Here is a 19,816-nt window from a genome sequence, read left to right on the forward strand (position 1 = left end):
GTTTAGAGGCTGGGATGTATTCTGAGCCCGTTTCTGCTGTGCACAGAGAATTATTGCTTTGATTTTAAGACCACTCTTGCCACCACACCTCCCAATAAATTGCGTTGCCCAATATTGTAGCAGGGAGGTGTCAGAAATGGAACGGAAGCCGGCACAAGGTTTGTTTTCTATCTATTAAGCCCTATGCATCTCTCTGAGCATTGATTGCATTCTCCTTGTGACGAGATATCGGGGCAGCTAAAGAGATACGTAAATAAGTGAAGGCAGGACACTAAACCTACAAATTCAAGCACATTTCTTTAGCTTTTTTTCTGTTTGTTAATTGCCTGTAAGTAGCAAGGCATGGAACATTTCAACATTGTAAACCGGCATACTCTGCATAATGAAAATCAGAATTCCTAGACTAATCTTAAAGTCTCATGTCCTTAGATGGCTTAGTAAATGTTTATATTATTTGAACATGATCCAAGCACTGTGATGGATGCTTACAGCATGACTTTTAAAATGCATTCTAACCATATTCTAGATAAGGCATCTTCTCTGAATAATTGCACTTCACCATTTTCATTTTTAAAAACATGCATTCAAAGTAAAAAATATTAAAATAACATTTTTGAAATGAAAAGAATTTAACAGTGCAGTGATTCAGAGTACCACACAAGGCTTAACTGGGATTATATTTCAAATGAAATCACCATAAAAATCTAGATTGCGCAAAATAGATGAAACACTGAGAATGCAAAATACTATCTTGCATACAAGATAAAAACTAAGCAGATTATTTTATCAGAAGATGCATACTTCTAATCGAGTTTTGGGACCAACTATGGAATCAAGATTTGAGACCAGAGCTAATAATCAGTATAGTGAACATAAGCTCAGAGAGTTTGTTCACAACGAGGGCCATCAAATGTAGTGAATGATACAATGAAAATGACAATATCAGGAAAATGAGTGGCGTCAAATTTAGTGAATGATACAATAAAAATGACAATATCATGAAAATGAGTGCCATCAAATTTAGTGAATGATACAATCAAAATGACAACATGAAAATGAGTGCCATCAAATTTAGTGAATGATACAATCAAAATGACAGCATGAAAATGAGTGCCATCAAATTTAGTGAATGATACAATCAAAATGACAACATGAAAATGAGTGCCATCAAATGTAGTGAATGATACAATCAAAATGACAATATAAAGAAACATTTGCCAAAATGTGTAATTATGTCTGGATACCAAAAACATGAACTGAAGATGTGTTTATGAAACAGTACTCAGTAAAGACACAAATGATGTGTATCACATCCAAGCATAACAAACCAGTTTGAAACATGCTGAGATGCCTAAAAGGAGACTGGAATTTCAATAACAATGAGTCTGTGATCCACTTGACCAAGAGCTGTGGAACCCCACACTCCACAATGACCATGCCAGTGTGGTAGAGAGCAAGCAAATCCCCTCAGAGAAACCCCAATTATAGCTCCAGTGCCTCTACAGGAACGGGCTTTAAATATATACTGCACCACCCAAAGGGAACAGGGGAAGGAAACTCCTAAAGTTCAGCAAAAGCGCTGCAGAAATACCCCGTCCTATCTTTCATCAAATACTAGCCTTGGTTTGGGAAAAAAGAACATCCTGAAAAGGCAAGGGAGGATTAAACAAATATCCAACAGTATTACCCTGCTCAAACCTACTTCCTCTATATTGCATCTGATAAACCAAGGTTCTAAATGTGTTTTTGAATTCATAGGGCTGCAGATGTTCATATTGACCAACTAAAATTATTTCCTTGGCATTTTATTTTCCACTAGAAATTCTGCAGGAGTAGTGAACCCAACCAGACCCAACATTGGAAATCATTCCTTGGAATTAATTTCACAAGTCTCATTCATTCACATTAAAGGTTGTGTGGTACCCCGTTTGGCCTGCTGGTGCAGCAAATGCCACAGTATGTCAACGCAACCAGAGGGATCAATGAACTACCACTATTACTGAAGCCACAATCAATACATCAATGTCAAGGAACTGGATTCAAAGCTGTAATTAAAACAGGTGTAAACTCCATAAGGTAGAAAGGAGAATACGATAGTGTGTGTGTGCACACCAGGATTTGGTCACACACCTGTGTCTATATGTGCCACAGATGTGCAGGGTTTGTCACTGCATGTGTGGCAAGAATGAGCAAGAGTTTTGACGTGTATTGATGTCATGGCTAAAGGGATGATGTAATCCATTCAATTGAGCGCAAATGGCAATGACAACGATTATTACAGTGGAGCTCTAAGGAAGATGGATGAGGTGCACAGTAGAATTTGTTAGATATCAAACCAATCCATTTCCTGGAGGGAATTGGACACCACACACTCCACATCAAGGTTATGGCACAACATACAGCACATGACTGACAGGGATGAAAAGCCAAAGGGAGAAAATGTATCTTTTGAAATACGCATTCCCCCTCTGTTGCAGACATCAACAGGTTTTATTTATAGCAGAGTGTCAAAACACTGGTTTAAATGTCCAATTAATATGCTGAAATAAAATAAATAATAAATAATTGCACACATCACACCTCTGTTCAGATCATTTGTATTTTGCTAAATTAGTACCTTATAAACTGCTCAGCCACCAATACTTACCAGGGGGTCACTCTAGACTGGAATTGATTGGCTTGTTCTTCTGTAATCAACAGGGCGCTAATGAATCACTCACATCGATAGTAGTATTGAAATCAATGAAATTGGGACAATAACTGGGGCGACAAGTACCGTTGGCGCTCTTCCAACAGACAAACCTCAATGAACTTGGGTATACTACATACAGTATACCAGTCGATAGATGAGAACCTGTAGTAGCCATTTAACAACTCACATGTTTGTGAGAAAATGTTTACGACAGACAGACACAATTAAAAGAAGGCAACACAACACTTTTTGGACTGAATAATTACAACAAATCACCACTTCACATCCGTTTCTAAATAGCGACAGGGGTTGGCTTTCATTTGGGTGATAGCTTAATCCTCAAATCTGCAAATTCATGTTAGGCCTGAGACATCCCCCACTATAGACAGGCGTAAATAACAAAAACACTGGTACTAAACCAAATATATTGATCTGTTTCAAGCAATCAAATTTGTAAGATCGTAATGAATATACATTTGTATATTAACACCACCAATTTGAGGTGAATTAATGGAACGGTATCAAACACATCAAACAAATGGAAACCACGTTTGACTCCATTACATTTATTCCATTCCAGCCAATACAATGAGGCTGTCCTCCTATAGCTCCTCCCACCAGCCTCCACTGGTTGACACTGATGTCATGTACAGGTAACAGTATGCAACGAATGAGGTCGAGAATGTCAGTGTGCAAAATCCAGACATGAAAGATTGCTGCGAAAGAAACAATGTTTTGTAGGTCAAAAACGTCAAAGAAGGAGAGAGTTTTCCATGCAATTTGTTAACCTTTTTTTGATTCATGAATTGTGCTGTAGTTCGCTAGTGTTTGGTAGCTAACTAGCCTAGTGTTGGCTAGCTAGCTAACTTTTGTTGAGCCTATCTAGCCTAGCTAGCTAGTTAGCTAGTTACCATCTACAAAATAGACTTTCCATGCAATCTGTTCAGTTTATTTTGGATTAGCTAACATGCTAGCTAGCAAGCTAGTTTTCTAACCTTGACTAGCTAGCTAGCTGGCTAAAGCTGGTAAATATGCTATGGTCGCTATTCACTAACTAGCTAGCTAACATAAGCTTGGCTCAATGGTCTATCTTCCCTGAACCTTGTTCTTAGGGTATCCATTACTCAAGGGTAATACATGAGACACACCCAGCATGTTAACGTTAGCTAGCTACTTGCGTCAACCCACTTTGAGTAACATAAGTTCCTTTTTAATGAAACGAAACACAAGCAAGTACTATTATAGCTATCTAGATAAGACAGAAACTAGCTAGGTAGCTAGCTAGGCCTATAGAAATTATAATGATGATAACTAGGGGTAATGTAGCCCTTGATCATGACTCTCAGTTCCATTGGACAAAGGCCTCTTCTGTAGGGAGGAGTTTTGTTTACAGCCGTGAACCCTGGTCTGAACATTAACAAGCCTGCCCAGGGACTGCGGTTGAAAATTAGCCGGCTGGCTAAAACCTGCACTTTTACTGAAACGTTGATTAATGTGCACTGTCCCTGTAAAAATAAACTCAAACTCAACTCAACTCAAGCATCGCTTGCGGTACGGTTTTGGTTGCATAAGGACATTATCCTTCATATCGGCGAGAAATCATTTTCAAAAACCAAAGGTTAAATTGATACACACCTTTATAGGATTAGGGTTAGGGGTTCCCCAAGGCCCTAATAATTCCGTGTTACAGTGCTTGTTTACGGAAAACAGACAGAGTGGACTAATTAGCTATCTGCGTCTCCGAACACCTGTGTGTAAACGGAAGACAGACGTGTTGACACTGAAAAATACTGTTGGTTGCAACTGTGTAAAAATGGTTAAAACAGTGTACAGTAAGTGTATATTTTGCATTTGGGAAATTATTTTGATGTCATGTGAAAGTTAAGGGATTTATGTTTCTAGAATCGTATCGCAATTGAGAAGCAATTTACGTTTAGATGGATTATTTGGCTGTTTTGGCATCCAGGGCCAATTCGCCCTTTAAACAGAACATGTAAGTTCCTTGGACTAAGGAGTAACATTTAGGCTCCTTGATTCCAATATTGGGCAAGGGTAATGTAAAGTGTCTATGTTAGATTGTTATACATTCTTTGTCTCTACCACATTAACAATGGCACTGGAGAAGAAGGCTGACGTTTTACGCATCCCCAATGGATTGTGTTTTTTGTTTGTTTATTTGCGTTGTTTGTAACTTATTTCTTTACTTATCTTGTACATAATGTTGCTGCTACCGTCTCTTATAACCAAAAATAACTTCTGAACATCAGGACGATCAGGCGTTTACTCACCACGGACTGACAGAATCCTTTTTTTTCTTTAACGAGTCTGACGAGGCTGAATGATATACTACTTTCTCGTGAACAGGCCCAGATCCCTGTGATTTGCGTGAAGAGGAGGCAGAGAGAAAGGGGCCAGAGGGCGGGCTGCCTTCTGAGAATTCGTAGGCGATCGAATAAACCTCCACTTCCTTCCATTCTGCTAGCAAATGTGCAATATTTGGAGAATAAAATAGATGACCTACGCGGAAGATTAAACTACCAATGGGACATTCAAAACTGTAATATCTTATGCTTCACGGAGTTGTGGCTGAACGACGACACTATCAACATACAGCTGGCTGGTTATATGCTGTACCGGCAGGATAGAACAGCGGCGTCTGGTAAGACAAGGGGCGGCGGACTATGTATTTTTGTAAATAACAGCTGGTGCACGATATAGAAGGAAGTCTCGAGCTATTGCTCGCCTGAGGTAGAGTATGTCATGATAAGCTTGTAGACCACACTATCTCTACCTAGAGAGTTTTCATCTGTATTTTTCGTAGCTGTTTACATACCAACACAGACTGAGGCTGGCACTAAGACAACATTGAACGAGCTGTATTCCGCCATAAGCAAACAAGAAAATGCTCATCCAGAGTGCAGCGCTCCTAGGAGCCGGGGACTTTAATGCACGGAAACTTAAATCCATTTTACCAAATTTCTATCAGCATGTTAAAAGTGCAACCAGAGGGAAAAAAACTCTGGACCACCTTTACTCCACACACAGAGACGCATACAAAGCTCTCCCTATCCCTGCATTTGGCAAATCTGACCATAATTCTATCCTCCTGATTCCTGCTTACAAGCAAAAATTAAAGCTGGAAGCACCAGTGACTAGATCAATAAAAAAGTGGTCAGAAGAAGCAGATGCTAAGCTACAGGACTGTTTTGCTAGCACAGACTGGAATATGTTCCAGGATTCCTCCGATGGTATTGAGGTGTACACCACTTCAGTCAATGGCTTCATCAATAAGTGCAACGATGACGTCGTCCCCACAATGACCGTACGTCATACCCCAACCAGAAGCCATGGATGAAAGGCAACATATGCTCTGAGCTAAAGGTTAGAGCTGCCGCTTTCAAAGAGCGGGACTCTTAACTCGGAAGCGTATAAGAAATCCCGCTATGCCCTCCGACGAACCATCAAACAGGCAAAGCATCAATACAGGACTAAGATCGAATCGTACTACACCGGCTCTGACGCTCATCGGGTGTGGCAGGGCTTGCAAACCATTACAGACTACAAAGGGAAGCACAGCCGATAGCTGCCCAGTGACACGAGCCTTCCAGACGAGCTAAACTACTTCTATGCTCGCTTCGAGGCAAAAAACACTGAAACATGCACGAGAGCACCAGCTGTTCCAGAGGACTGCATGATCACACTCTCCGCAGCCGATGTGAGTAAGACCTTTAAACAGGTCAACATTCACAAGGCAGCGGGGCCAGATGGATTACCAGGACATGTACTGCGAGCATGCGCTGACCAACTGGCAAGTGTCTTCACTGATATTTTCAACCTCTCCCTGTCCTAGTCTGTAATACCAACATGTTTTAAGCAGACCACCATAGTGTCTGTGCCCAAGAACACTAAGGTAACCTGCCTAAATGACTACCTACCCATAGCACGTCTGTAGCCATGAAGTGCTTTGAAAGGCTGGTCATGGCTAACATCAACATAATTATCCCAGAAACCCTAGACCCACTCAACACAGGGGCCCCTCAGGGATGCGTGTTCAGTCCCCTCCTGTATTCCCTGTTTACTCATGACTGCACGGCCAGGCACGACTCCAACACCATCATTAAGTTTGCAGATGACACAACAGTGGTAGGCCTGATCACCGACAATGACAAGACAGCCTATAGGGAGGTCAGAGACCTGGCCGTGTGGTGCCAGGACAACAACTTCTCCCTCAACTTGATCAATACAAAGGAGATGATTGTGGACTACAGGAAAAAGAGGACCGAGCATGCCCCCATTCTCATCGACCGGGCTGCAGTGGAGCAGGTTCGGAGCTTCAAGTTACTTGGTGTCCACATCACCAACAAACTAACATGGTCCAAGCACACCAAGACAGTCATGAAGAGGGCATGACAAAACCTATTCCACCTCAGGAGACCTCAAGATTTGGCATGGGTCCTCAGATCCTCAAAAGGTTCTACAGCTGCACAATCGAGAGCATCCTGACTGGTTGCATCACTGCTGGCAACTGCTCGGCCTCTTCATTTTTTACTATTTTCTATATTGTAGAATAATAGTGAAGACATCAAAACTATGAAATAATACATATGGATTCATGTTGTAACCAAAAAAGTGTTAAACAAATCCAAACATATTTTTTGAGATTCTTCAAAGTAGGCACCCTTTTCTCTTGATGACAGCTTTCAACACTCTTGGCATTCTCTCAACCAGCTTCATGAGGTAGACACCTGGAATGCATTTCAATTAACAAGTGTGCCTTCTTAAAAGTTAATTTGTGGAATTTCTTTCCTTCTTAATGCGTTGGAGCCAATCAGTTAATTTGTGACAAGGTAGGGGTGGTATACAGAAGATAGCCCTATTTGGTAAAAGACCAAGTCCATATTATGACACGAACAGCTCAAATAAGCAAAGACAAACCACAGTCCATCATTACTTTAAGACATGAAGGTCATTCAATCCAGAACATCTCAAGAACTATGAACTTTTCTTCAAGTGCAGTCGCAAAAACCATCAAGCGCTCTGATGAAACTGTCTCTCATGAGGACTGCCACAGGAAAGGAAGAACCAGAGTTACCTCTGCTGCAGAAGATACGTTAATTAGAGTGACCAGCCTCAGAAATTGCAGCCCAAATAAATGCTTCACAGAGTTCAAGAAACGGACACATCTCAACATCAACTGTTCAGAGGAGACTGTGTGAATCAGGCCTTCATGGTCAAATTGCTGCAAAGAAACCACTACTAAAGGACACCAATAAGAAGAAGAAACTTGCTTGGGCCAAGAAACACAAGCAATGGACCGATGGAAATCTGTCCTTTAGTCTGATCAGTCCAAATGTGAGATTTCTGGTTCCAACCGCGTGTGTTTTTGAGACGCAGAGTAGGTAAACGGATGATCTCTGCATGTGTGGTTCCCACCGTGAAGCATGGAGGAGGAGGTGCGATGGTGTGGGGGTGCTTTGCTGGTGACACTGTCTGTGATTTGTTTAGAATTCAAGGCACACAGAACCAGCATGGCTACCACAGCATTCTGCAGCGATACGCCATCCCATCTGGTTTGCGCTTAGTGGGACTATCATTTGTTTTTCTACAGGACAATGACCCAACACACCTCCAGGCTGTGGGCTATTTGACCAAGATGGAAAGTGATGAATCAGATGACCTGGCCTCCACAATCACCAGACCTCAACCCATTTGAGAATGTTTGGGATGAGTTGGACCGCAGAGTGAAGGAAAAGCAGCCAACAAGTGCTCAGCTTATGTGGGAACTCCTTCAAGACTGTTGGAAAAGCATTCCAGGTGAAGCTGATTGAGAGAATGCCAAGAGTGTGCAAAGCTGTCATCAAGCAAAGGGTGGCTACTAAAATATATTTTGATTTGTTTAAAACTTCTTTGGTTACTACATGATTCCATATGTATTATTTTATAGTTTTGATGTGTTCACTATTATTCTACAATGTAGAAAATAGTAAAAAAATAAAGAAACGCTGGTACTGTAAGTATCGTTTTATATACACTGCTCAAAAAAATAAAGGGAACACTTAAACAACACAATGTAACTCCAAGTCAATCACACTTCTGTGAAATTAAACTGTCCACTGAGGAAGCAACACTGATTGACAATAAATTTCACATGCTGTTGTGCAAATGGAATAGACAAAAGGTGGAAATTATAGGCAATTAGCACATTTGTGGCCTGCTGGAGGTCATTTTGCAGGGCTCTGGCAGTGCTCCCCCTTGCACAAAGGCGGAGGTAGCGGTCCTGCTGCTGGGTTGTTGCCCTCCTACAGCCTCCTCCACGTCTCCTGATGTACTGGCCTGTCTCCTGGTAGCGCCTCCACGCTCTGAACACTACGCTGACAGATACAGCAAACCTTCTTGCCACAGCTCGCATTGATGTGCCATCCTGGATGAGCTGCACTACCTGAGCCACTTGTGTGGGTTGTAGACTCCGTCTCATGCTTCCACTAGAGTGAAAGCACCGCCAGCATTCAAAAGTGACCAAAACATCAGCCAGGAAGCATAGGAACTGAGAAGTGGTCTGTGGTCACCACCTGCAGAATCACTCCTTTATTGGGGGTGTCTTGCTAATTGCTTATAATTTCCACCTTTTGTCTAATTCCATTTGCACAACAGCATGTGAAATTTATTGTCAATCAGTGTTGCTTCCTAAGTGGACAGTTTGATTTCACAGAAGTGTGATTGACTTGGAGTTACATTGTGTTGTTTAAGTGTTCCCTTTATTTTTTTGAGCAGTGTATAATCTGAGATGACACACGTATGGTAGACCCCAGTCAGTGAGGTTGACCTATCTATATCTGATCTGTTTTGTAAACTCAACCAAGTTAACCCAGATGTTACACTTTTTGAGTGGAGATTTTGAAGATTGCGCAGTCACGGGTAGGTAATTAGAGCCTATTGAGCCTCCAACCTTTGTAATCTCAGACGCCCAGCGCATCTGCCAACAAGAGATTACAACCTTGTGACAGTTATACTGAATCGGATGCAGCTGAGAAGAAACTAAACACTAAATTGCGGAATTTAGTGGAAACTTTCTCATTTGTAACAAGCATTTGTTGTTACACCTGTGTAATTGCATGCTGCAATTAGAACCAGTTGCATGTTGTTATTACAGTGTAACTATGAGTTATTACAATTAACTACAATACTTGTTAGTGTAATTACACATGTTTTACACTGTAATAAGGACACCTTAAAATGAATTGATACCAAATAATGTAATATTTAGATTTAACATGATAGTAAATGAAGCACACTAACCTTACTTTTACAACAATGACATCTATATCTTGCTAATTTAACCATGGAGAGAGTTGCTCCAAAACACAATTTAACTGAGCGCTCTAGACTAGACCTTCCATTGTGACTGTGCAGCAGGCTGAACGTTACACATCTCTACTAAACGCATAATCATATGCATGGCCATATGGGATTCGTCTGGGCACGATTTGTTTAATAAACACACTATAAAAATTACTCAACTGCAACGTAATATAATTTAGCAAAATTGCCTTGATGTACACAGCCACAGAGTATGTAAGGGACAGTTTGAAAATGTGGATATCGACTGCCACTTCAGCACGCCTTTGTAGCACAGTCGATGCCGTGCAGGGCTAGGGGCCATAAGGATGAGGGTTCGCCGACCACCACGGACGAGCCCTCTCTCCCTGCCTGTTTCATTAGGCCTACACTATGATCAGAGCCGGCTGCAGACAATGATCAGCTAGGGGGAAATAAGATTTTCACCATTTTGTGCCATATTTATAATTATATAAAATATATTCAACAAATGTTCATGGTTTGCTGTGGTAGTTTGTTTCACTCAACAGCGCCGGTGTACAAAAATGTGTTCTTACCAGATTGCTCTGTTATTATGCTGGTGGACATCTCTAACAAATGACAAATTGCTGAATAGGTACCTGGGGGCTGAGTCCATGATCATTCTACGGACCACAACAAGTTTTTCCACAGATAGCCAGCGTAGCGGCTTAAAAAGCTTGACCTCCAGATGAGTATGAGGGGGGAGTTTAAGTACAATTCTTACCAGCTTGTTTTGGCTGGTCTGTATCTTATTCTTTAGGTGTTTGGCGCTGCTGGTGAACCATGATCTGCAGGCATAATCAAAATGACACTGGACTAATGCATTTGCTAGGGTCTTTAGGGTGTCTATAGCTAGGCTTCCATCCAATTGGCGACAGATTATTAAAAAATCTGCATAAAAACAATATGGCCATTTTCCCATCAGAGTTGTATTTCCAACAAATTGACTAGTGCACATAAAAATTACTTTTGCAGTTAAATTCCCATGTACTGAATAAAAAATACAAGTTAAATGGGTTTTCATCTCTTTTTCAACTCTAAACCTACTGATGATTTTGTCACTAAAAAATGTTGTGCAGGTATAGCCAATGTGCCCACTCTGGTATTGGCACGTGCGCTCTCAGCCAGCAGCTCGCAGATACAATGCGGGTAAAGCTAACATGATGAGATTATTATGGACAAAAGTGCAAGATTATTTTGATTTGTCAAATGGCAGCCAAGCATCAATCATCATGTCACCAGAATAAGACCCTCAATATTTATAAAAGGAGCATCAAGCTCATCACCTTGCACTTTCACCACCCTGTGAAGTTCATCATAATTTATGTAATCTAGCCTAATAAACTGCATGCTTTCTCATGATGTTGTGACATTTTTTTATACAACATGTACTTTACTCCCATAAAAAGGTTGGATGTAAAGCCATTTTGAGGATGCTGGAATTCGATTTTGGACGGACGAGACTTTTGAAATAGTCTTTGTGACTGGTTTGGTTATGCTACATTTAAAAGGTAATACATTTTAAAAGTTAAATGACAATTATACTGATAAAAATAGAAATGCAACATGTAAAGTGTTGGTCCAGTGTTTCATGAGCTGAAATAAAAGTTCACAGAAATTTTCCATACACACAAAATGCTTATTTCTGTCATATTTTGTGCACACCTTTGTTTACATCCCTGTTCGTGAGCATTTCTCCTTTGCCAAGATAATCCATCCACCTGAAAGGTGTGGCATATTAAGAAGCTGATTAAACAGCATGATCAATATACAGGTGCACTTTGTGCTGGGGACAATAACAGGCCAATCTAAATGTGCAGTTATATCACACAACACAATGCCACAGATGTCACAAGTTTTGAGGGAGCATGCAATTGGCATGCTGACTGCAGGAACGTTGACCAGAGCTGTTGCCAGAGAATTCAATGTTAATTTCTCTACAATAAGCCAAACATCGCTTTAGAGAATTTGGCAGTATGTCCAACCGGCCTCACAACCGCAGACCACATGTAACCATGCCAGCCTAGGGCCTCCACATTCGGCTTTTCACCTGTGGGATCGTCTGCGACAGCCACCTGGACAGCCACCTGGACAGCTGATGAAACTGAGGAGTATTTCTGTCTAATAAAGCCCTTTTGTGGGGGAAAACTAATTCTGATTGACTGAGCACCTGCCCAATCATTTGAAATTCATAGATTAGGGCCTCATTTATTTATTTCAATGGACTGGTTTTGTTTAATACGAACCAAAATCAATAAAATCGTTGAAATTGTTGCATGTTGCATTTATATTTTGTTCAGTATATTTAGATGATAATATATTTATTGAAGCGTTAGGTTCTAGGTGGGCGAGGATTGGAAAGGGGGCGGAGCGAGGGTTAAGCTTCACTGGGCCTGCCAGTAGCATATGTGGTCACATTATTATAGGACGACTTGGGAGAATGATCATCTTCAACAGACGGTGCATCTCAGTATCAGAAGTAAAAATACAGCCAGACTGGCCTGGTACAGTGCCTTTCTAGATCTTATAAACTGTCAAGAGTACACCCACAATTGATCCAAATGGAATTAAACATTCAGTTCACAGGGCTTTTGCGTCGGTATTCAAATGACATTTTCACTGCAGCCTAGAGTAGAATTTTGTACTCACTTGAAAACAATAATGCAATTATTCATTGCATTGTGGTGTTGTAGGCTAGTCTAGGATAATTGTATTGTCCCTAAACAAGATCAATAGGGGAGCTTTTTGAGCTGTGTGTCTCATATCTTCACTGTTATTTCACGCACAATGATGCATCTGGCCTCTCTGCTGCCTATGAGCTATTCCTATTTGTTCTTGTGGCTTCATATTGAAAATGTATGCAGGTTTGAATGCTTGTATTTGTTGTATGATTGCCAGTTAAACATACAGTATGTCTTCTGTAACCATACCAAATGTAACATATCATACTAATTTGAGTGTCCCGGATTTACGTTGACAATATTACATCTAGGCTGATATACATATACACAGCATAGACACTGAGTGTTCAAAACATTAAGAATAATGAGTTGCACCCCCCCCCCCCCCTTTGCCCTCAGACAGCCTCAATTTGTCTGGGCATGGCCTCTACAAGGTGTCGAAACCGTTCCACAAGGATGCTGGACTATGTTGACTCCAATGCTTCCCACAGTTGTGTCAAGTTGGCTGGATGTCCTTTGGGTGGTGGACCATTCTGGATACACACAGGAAATTGTTGAACGTGAAAACCACAGCAGCATTGTAGTTCTTGACATAAAACATTACGCCTGGCTTATACTATCATACCCTCTTCAAAGGCACTTGAATCTTTTGTCTTGCCCAATCACCCTCTGAATGGCACACATTGTCTCAAGGCTTAAAAATCCTTATTTAACCTGTCTTCTCCCCTTCATCTACACTGATTGAAGTTGATTTAACACGTGACATTAAAAAGGTATCATCGTTTTCACTTCAATTCACCTGGTCAGTCTAGGTTATGGAAAGAGCAGGTGTCCTTCATGTTTTGTATACTCAGTGTATATTGACCTGTGGTATTGTAAAAAGTAGTGCACAGAAAAGCATAGTGCAAAAGGGAAGTACCAAAACAACTTGATATAGGGGAAGTGCGTGCAAGCATATGAGGACATTTGGCTAGGATGGAATAAATTATATAGCACAACCTGCAAAAGAGCAAATGTAAACCGGGGGAAAAAGACACTACCCTACCCTGTGCCCAAGCGCAATAAAATAAAATAACCCCCCCCCCCCCCCCCCCCCCACAAAAAAAGGTATACAACCCTTCTCTATTTTGGACCACCTCCCCACCACAGTAAATTTCAAACAGTTTCTAACATTATGGTAACACTTTATATGAAGTTGTTCCAATACCAGGAGTAACCAGGAGTAAAGCAGGAGTTCTAGAGCTCCAGTAGTTTTTGAGCAGTCAGAATAAAGCGAAATAAGCAACCGCTAGGTGGCCCCCAACCAAAAATAATAAGAAAAACACGGTTGTGTATCATCAGTTTTTCTCTCATTACGACAGTCACTCAATTAGCCCATGTCAGCAAAAAACGTTTTGATTGATAAAATAGTCTAGCCAGCTGGGCACATGCCCAGAATTTAAGGAAATTAGCTTCAAAACGGCCCAAAAGAATCTCCACCATATGGCAAAATTTGTAGAATTGCATGAAATTAGTTATTAACTTGCTTAGGATCCCCAAAAGGCCAGGGCCCGCCCTGTATACAGCACATAGATAGATAACAATACCTAGACAGTGTGTCAATTAAACATGTAATGTGGCAGACAGGACCAGAAAGACTAGCATATTCCATTTTTTACGAGATAATGATGTTTGTAACGCTTTTTCACAGGAGGCATGAGTGTACCAACAGACAGAGAAAATAATGTTCAGTCTAAAGTACCCTCCTACATCTTGACCTTAACATCTGAGGCAAAATAAATTTGTTAGGCTACTATCTAGGAAAAAAATACGTGGAATACAAAATGAAAGCCTGTGTGTCAAGGTCATGATTACCGTAACATGTGCAAATGTGTCCCAACATCTTAAAGTGTTTATGTAAGTATGGTGGATTTTGTCAACTCAAGCTAATTTCAGTATTTCGGCTATTGCGAAATAAAGTTAAATGCTTCTTCATACCAACTTTCTAGTCTAGACTAGCCAAACGAAGTGTAGTATGAGGGGACATTTGCGGTAATAAAAATCATCCAAAAACTGTTAGGCTATTTTTTTTAAACCATGGGCAGTTCATTTTGAAGCAGGCTAGTCCATTATCATTAGCAAAATACCCCCATAATATAATAAGAGATGTGCCCAGTGCTGCACAGCTGAGCAGAAATCCTATTGATGGGCTCGCATCCATCGTAGGACACAGGAACACGCGGATCCTAAAGCTACACTGTGAATTTAATGAGTCAATGAACGAAATACCTCGAGACCGAATAAAAACAATTTGAACAGTAGCCTATGGAGTGGTTGGGATTGTGAACGCAATCATGTACCCTAAACATTGGGTTATGGTAAACTCATTAACATGTCATAATAAACGGGAGAGTGAAATCCCCGGGATAGGCTAGTAAACAGCTGATTAAAAAGCCTCTAAAACAATATAACAGACGGCAGAAACAAGCAAGCTGAGCTTACCTCTTTTATCGTCCCCATCCCATTCAGACTTCTGGTCCTGATGCGACAGCAGTACCTTGTTCAGCATCCTAAAGCGATGCTATTTGTCTCGAGGAAACGTGATCGTAGAGCATGGAGCTGGAGCTCATGCGTTGGTTGACAAGAGACTGCTCCAATCAGAGTAATCCGATGGGGTTGTAGCCAATCCACTTGAAAGAAAGAAAGCTACTTTACATACTGTAGCAAGGTGGATTGACGTTATAAGAGTATTTCCATGCAACTCTATTTATAATTTTTTTTATTTTTACACATTTAGCAGAATTAGGCTACTGGCTATATAGCCCAGTTCTTTCTAAATGTAACACCAGAGGCCTAGCCTACTTGATTATGGCAGAAATTTTGGGATATTTTTGATGTATAGAAATATGTATAGCTTTACAAACACTAAAGACTAAAAACAAAAACCACAAAAAGAATGGAAAAGTAACATCCACCTTTTCAATTTGGTGAGAACATTTATTCTCCGTAGCTACCCCAGTGGCAGCTCCCTTGCGAAAAAAGATTGCAGTCGGAGTGCAGTATAACTGCAGTATGCTGCAAATACTGTTCCCAAAATTACACCGTATTTTTTTTGCTGCAGTAATTATTCAGTGTAACTGCAGTTAGAGTGTAGTATATTCTGCAATTACTGCTCCAAAATACCACAGTCGACTGCAGTTACTGCAGTTTCAAAACGCAATCTTTTTTTTGTAAGGGCCGGCAATACAGAGGTCTCAGCTCACACTGTGCTCAAACCTATACAGGATTAATGACATGAATACAGCTTGCCAGAAAAAGGACATGCATGCTAGAAAATGCTCGAAAAGCAAACGATAGCCTTCTTGGGAAAAATTCTGTGGGGGGGGGGGGGGGGGGGGATACTCTATACTAGGCTATTCTTAATAGCCTGCGAGAGTTTACAACTCTTTAAAAATAACAAATAAATTACTAGGCTATTACATGAGTTCGTTCGTACCACCACATCAAAGGTGTGGGGGTGTTCAAAAAGCGGCTTGACGTTTATTGTCCCGAGTCTTGTCCCGGGGGCAGAACTGAGCGAGATATGCCCTCTGCAATGTCAAAATGGTGTAGTTTCTAAAGATTCATGAAAACATGAGTTTTTCCCCCCTTATTTTAAGGTTAGGATTAGGCATTAGGTTTAGCAGTATGGTTGACGTTAGGGTTAAGGTTTTTATGACTTCGTGGCTTTGACAGCTAATGACCACTCTGCAGAGCAGCTTCCAGAACAAGATTCATGACGAAAAACGCTAACCTGCGTTGAAAGATAGAAAAGGATTTGCACATTGACAGGAGTGGATGGAATAGATCGACAGGGTGGAGTCCGCATTGTACCCATGCCTAAGGAGGTAGAAGAGCACATGAGGATGACCTGCTACATTTGTTCGTAAGCCTATTTTAAATCGGTAGTTGCATTTTAAGACAGGGATGTGACGAGCTATCCACATGCTTGTCTCACGAATATCTTGCCACTCTTGATTCCTCAAAATACTTTTAAAAAGTAAATTTGAGTGTGAGTTATATCTTAACTTGAACTTGTTTCTGGCACACCTGGGGTTTGAGTTAAGTTTCTTGTTCCACTTAATCACATAGGTTAACTGCCAAAATGGATAAGGATTACGTTAAATTCCATTACATGCCTATATTTAAAGCCTGTGTTGTCTGGAGTGGATTGTAGGTTCAACATAGTGTATGTAATTATTTTATTATAGTAGGCTAGTTATCAATCAGTTTATCAATCGATGTGATTATAAGTATTATAGGGAATTTAAAAGATGCAAAACAAGCACTTTCCCACAGCAAACATTTCACCTGTCCGTAACAGCTGACCTACATGAGCGTTTCTTTGCAGCAGAGAACATGTTCTTTGGGCTGTTTGGGAGTTACAGTGCAGTATCAATGTTTTTGTTCCCCTAGGTTCTTCAGCAGTTACAGCTTGATTATACCAAAAATGGCTAAAGGTATGTCATATGTGCAGTCAAAAAGGCCCAGTGCAGTCAAAAACGTGATTTACCTGTGTGTTATATGTATTTCCACACTGTGAGGTTGGAATAATACTGTGAAATGGTGAAAATTATAATAATGCCATTTTAGTGTAATTGTTTATATATTTTATTTAACCTTCATTTAACTAGGCAAGTCAGTAAAGAAAAATTCTTAATTACAGTGACGCCTACCCCGGCAAAACCCAGAAGACACTGGGCCAATTGTACACCGCCCTATGGAACTCCCAATCATGGCTGAATGTGATGCAGCCTGGATTTGAACCAGGGACTGCAGTAACGACCTCTTGCATTGAGATGCAGTGCCTTAGACCAGCGGTCCCCAACCACTGGGCCGCAGCACATTCTCTTCCGGGCCGCACAGAAAGGATTTTACAATTTTTTTTACAGTTTTTTATTGGTAAAATAAAATAATAATTACATACAATTATAGGCTATTTGTGCAGTAATTACATTGAACTTGGTGCAGTCTGTTGGTCCTTTTCTCACCACTCTAACATCTCTGTCACACCCATAACAGTTTACAGATTTTGAACTTGAGTACTGCGAGTTCATCACGGTCTGCCTGAGTTGTGTTGCCCGCCAACTTTGTACTAGCTAGCTATGTTAGCTGACATGAATAAAAACAAACAAACGTCCCTGGAGAGCTTCTTCAGAAGGAGTAAGGGAGATAAAAGGCCCAACGACGATGTCGATAATGCAGAGACAGCAGAGCCCGAGACTACAAAAAAAAAGAAAGCCTCATTCAATAGAAAATATGATGAGTCCTACCTAAAATATGGCTTTATTGCGGCAGGTGACTCGCATGCTCCAAGCCCCCTGTGCGTAGTATGTGGAGATAGGCTATGTAACGAGACAATGAATCCCTCAAAACTGCTTCGGCACTTCGAATCCAAGCACTCTGCACTTAAAGACAAACCTGTTGAATTCTTTGAGCGAAGAAAACGTGAAGCAGAAGGACAGAAACAAGTCTTGAAAGCCAACGCATCAACAAACGTGGCTGCACTGAGAGCGTCATACTTAGTGGCTAGCCGCATTGCTAAGGCCAAGAAGCCTTTCACTATTGGCAAGGAGTTGATTCTACCTGCTGCTAAGGACATTTGCTGTAAACTCTTAGGAGAGGCTGCAGCTAAAAAGATAGCACAGGTTCCTCTTTCGGCTACCACCGTCACTAGGCGAATTGATGAAAGAGCGGAGGACGTTGAGGCACAATTGTTAGAGAGGCTTAATGAATCATGGTGGTATGCAATCCAGGTTGACGAACCTACCGATGTCGACAACAAGGCAATACTGCTTGTTTATGTGCAATATATATTTCAGGATGATATGCATGAGGATATGTTGTGTGTGCTGTCCCTGCCGACTAACACAACAGCCTCAGAACTATTCAAGTCTTTGGATGATTACACGTCAGGAAATTTGGATTGGTCATTCTGTGTTGGCGTATGCACAGATGGGGTTGCTGCCATGACTGGACGGCTGGCTGGTTTCACTACCCGGTTAAAGAGGTTGCGCCTGAATGTGAGTCTATGCACTGCGTCATTCACAGAGAAATGCTGGCTAGCCGAAAAATGTCGCCTGAATTGAACCTTGTATTGAATTATATTAAAGTTATCAATCACATCAAAGCACACGCCCTTAACTCGCGTCTGTTTGGGAAGCTTTGTGAGGAAATGGACGCAGAGCACAAACGCCTTCTCTTATACACAGAAGTCAGATGGCTATCCAGGGGGAGATCGCTTGCCAGAGTGTTTGAGTTACGAGAGCCGCTGCAGAGATTTCTTTAAAAAGAAAAAGTCACCACTGGCAGCACATTTAAATGACGAGGAATGGCTCGCAAAACTCGCTTACCTGTGCGACATATTCAACCTGCTCAACGAACTCAATCTGTCACTTCAGGGCAGAAGGACAACTATCTTTAAGTTGGCAGATAAAGTTGGCTTTAAGTTGGCTGCAGTCAAAGCTAAACTGGAACTGTGGGGACGGCGAGTGGACAGGAGCATATTTGACATGTTCCTAACATTAGCATGGATTTTGGGAGAGACTGAGACTGGGCCATCTTTCTCCCAGCTGGTGCGCGATCCCCTAGCTTCGCTGTCAACGGAGTTTGAGCATTACTTCCCAACCGCCAAAAACCCACGAAGTGCAAAGGAATGGATCCGCGACCCATTTGTGAATGTCCCAGGTGAATCGTCCATGTCCATGCAGGAAGAAGATCAATCCTTGAGGTTCCAAATGACGGTGGCCTTAAAAGTATGTTTGAGAGAACTTCATCTCTGCCGACCTTCTGGATTAAAATCAAGACTGAACATCCTGAGAGAGCCACAAAAGCACTGAAAACTTTGCTTCCACTTCTATCTCTGCGAAGCGGGATTTTACACAATGACGGCAACAAAAACGAAATTACGGAGTAGACTGGACCTAAGGAACACGCTTCGGGTGTCACTATCTCCCATCACCCCTAGATGGGACCATCTTGTTGCCGGGAAACAAGCTCAGGCCTCCCACTGATTCAGCGACATGGTGAGTTGTCATGTTTTTATTATATAAATGGTCATTAGAGAAAA

At 41.3% G+C, this 19,816-nt stretch overlaps 2 protein-coding genes across 6 annotated transcripts in view; one reads left to right on the forward strand and one right to left on the reverse strand.

The window, feature by feature from the left end:
• Positions 1-15,387, reverse strand: part of LOC129821300 (beta-1,3-galactosyltransferase 1-like) — a 121,389-nt gene extending 106,002 nt beyond the window's left edge. For all 4 annotated transcript variants that reach the window (XM_055878803.1, XM_055878804.1, XM_055878800.1 and 1 more), the window contains exon 1: positions 15,211-15,387. The gene's annotated coding sequence lies outside the window, so the exon portion shown is untranslated. The remainder of the gene's footprint in view (positions 1-15,210) is intronic.
• Positions 15,388-16,261: 874 nt separating this feature from the next.
• Positions 16,262-19,796, forward strand: LOC129821302 (SCAN domain-containing protein 3-like). 2 transcript variants are annotated; one of them, XM_055878805.1, is made up of 3 exons: positions 16,262-16,633; positions 17,164-17,207; positions 17,414-19,796. In XM_055878805.1, exon 3 carries the CDS (start codon positions 17,853-17,855, stop codon positions 18,834-18,836), a length of 984 nt encoding a protein of 327 aa, XP_055734780.1. In that variant the 5' UTR covers positions 16,262-16,633; positions 17,164-17,207; positions 17,414-17,852; the 3' UTR covers positions 18,837-19,796. The 2 variants fall into 2 exon arrangements, with proteins under 2 accessions (XP_055734780.1, XP_055734781.1); XM_055878806.1 differs by having other exon boundaries at positions 16,262-16,629.
• Positions 19,797-19,816: the final 20 nt, after the last annotated feature.

Source organism: Salvelinus fontinalis, chromosome 23 (assembly GCF_029448725.1).
Source record: "Salvelinus fontinalis isolate EN_2023a chromosome 23, ASM2944872v1, whole genome shotgun sequence".
In the NCBI taxonomy this organism is placed as follows: domain Eukaryota; kingdom Metazoa; phylum Chordata; class Actinopteri; order Salmoniformes; family Salmonidae; genus Salvelinus; species Salvelinus fontinalis.

Bases quoted from the DNA above. Each gene is read 5' to 3' on its own strand.
- LOC129821302 (XM_055878805.1), top strand. From the start codon at position 17,853: ATGTTAGCTGACATGAATAAAAACAAACAAACGTCCCTGGAGAGCTTC.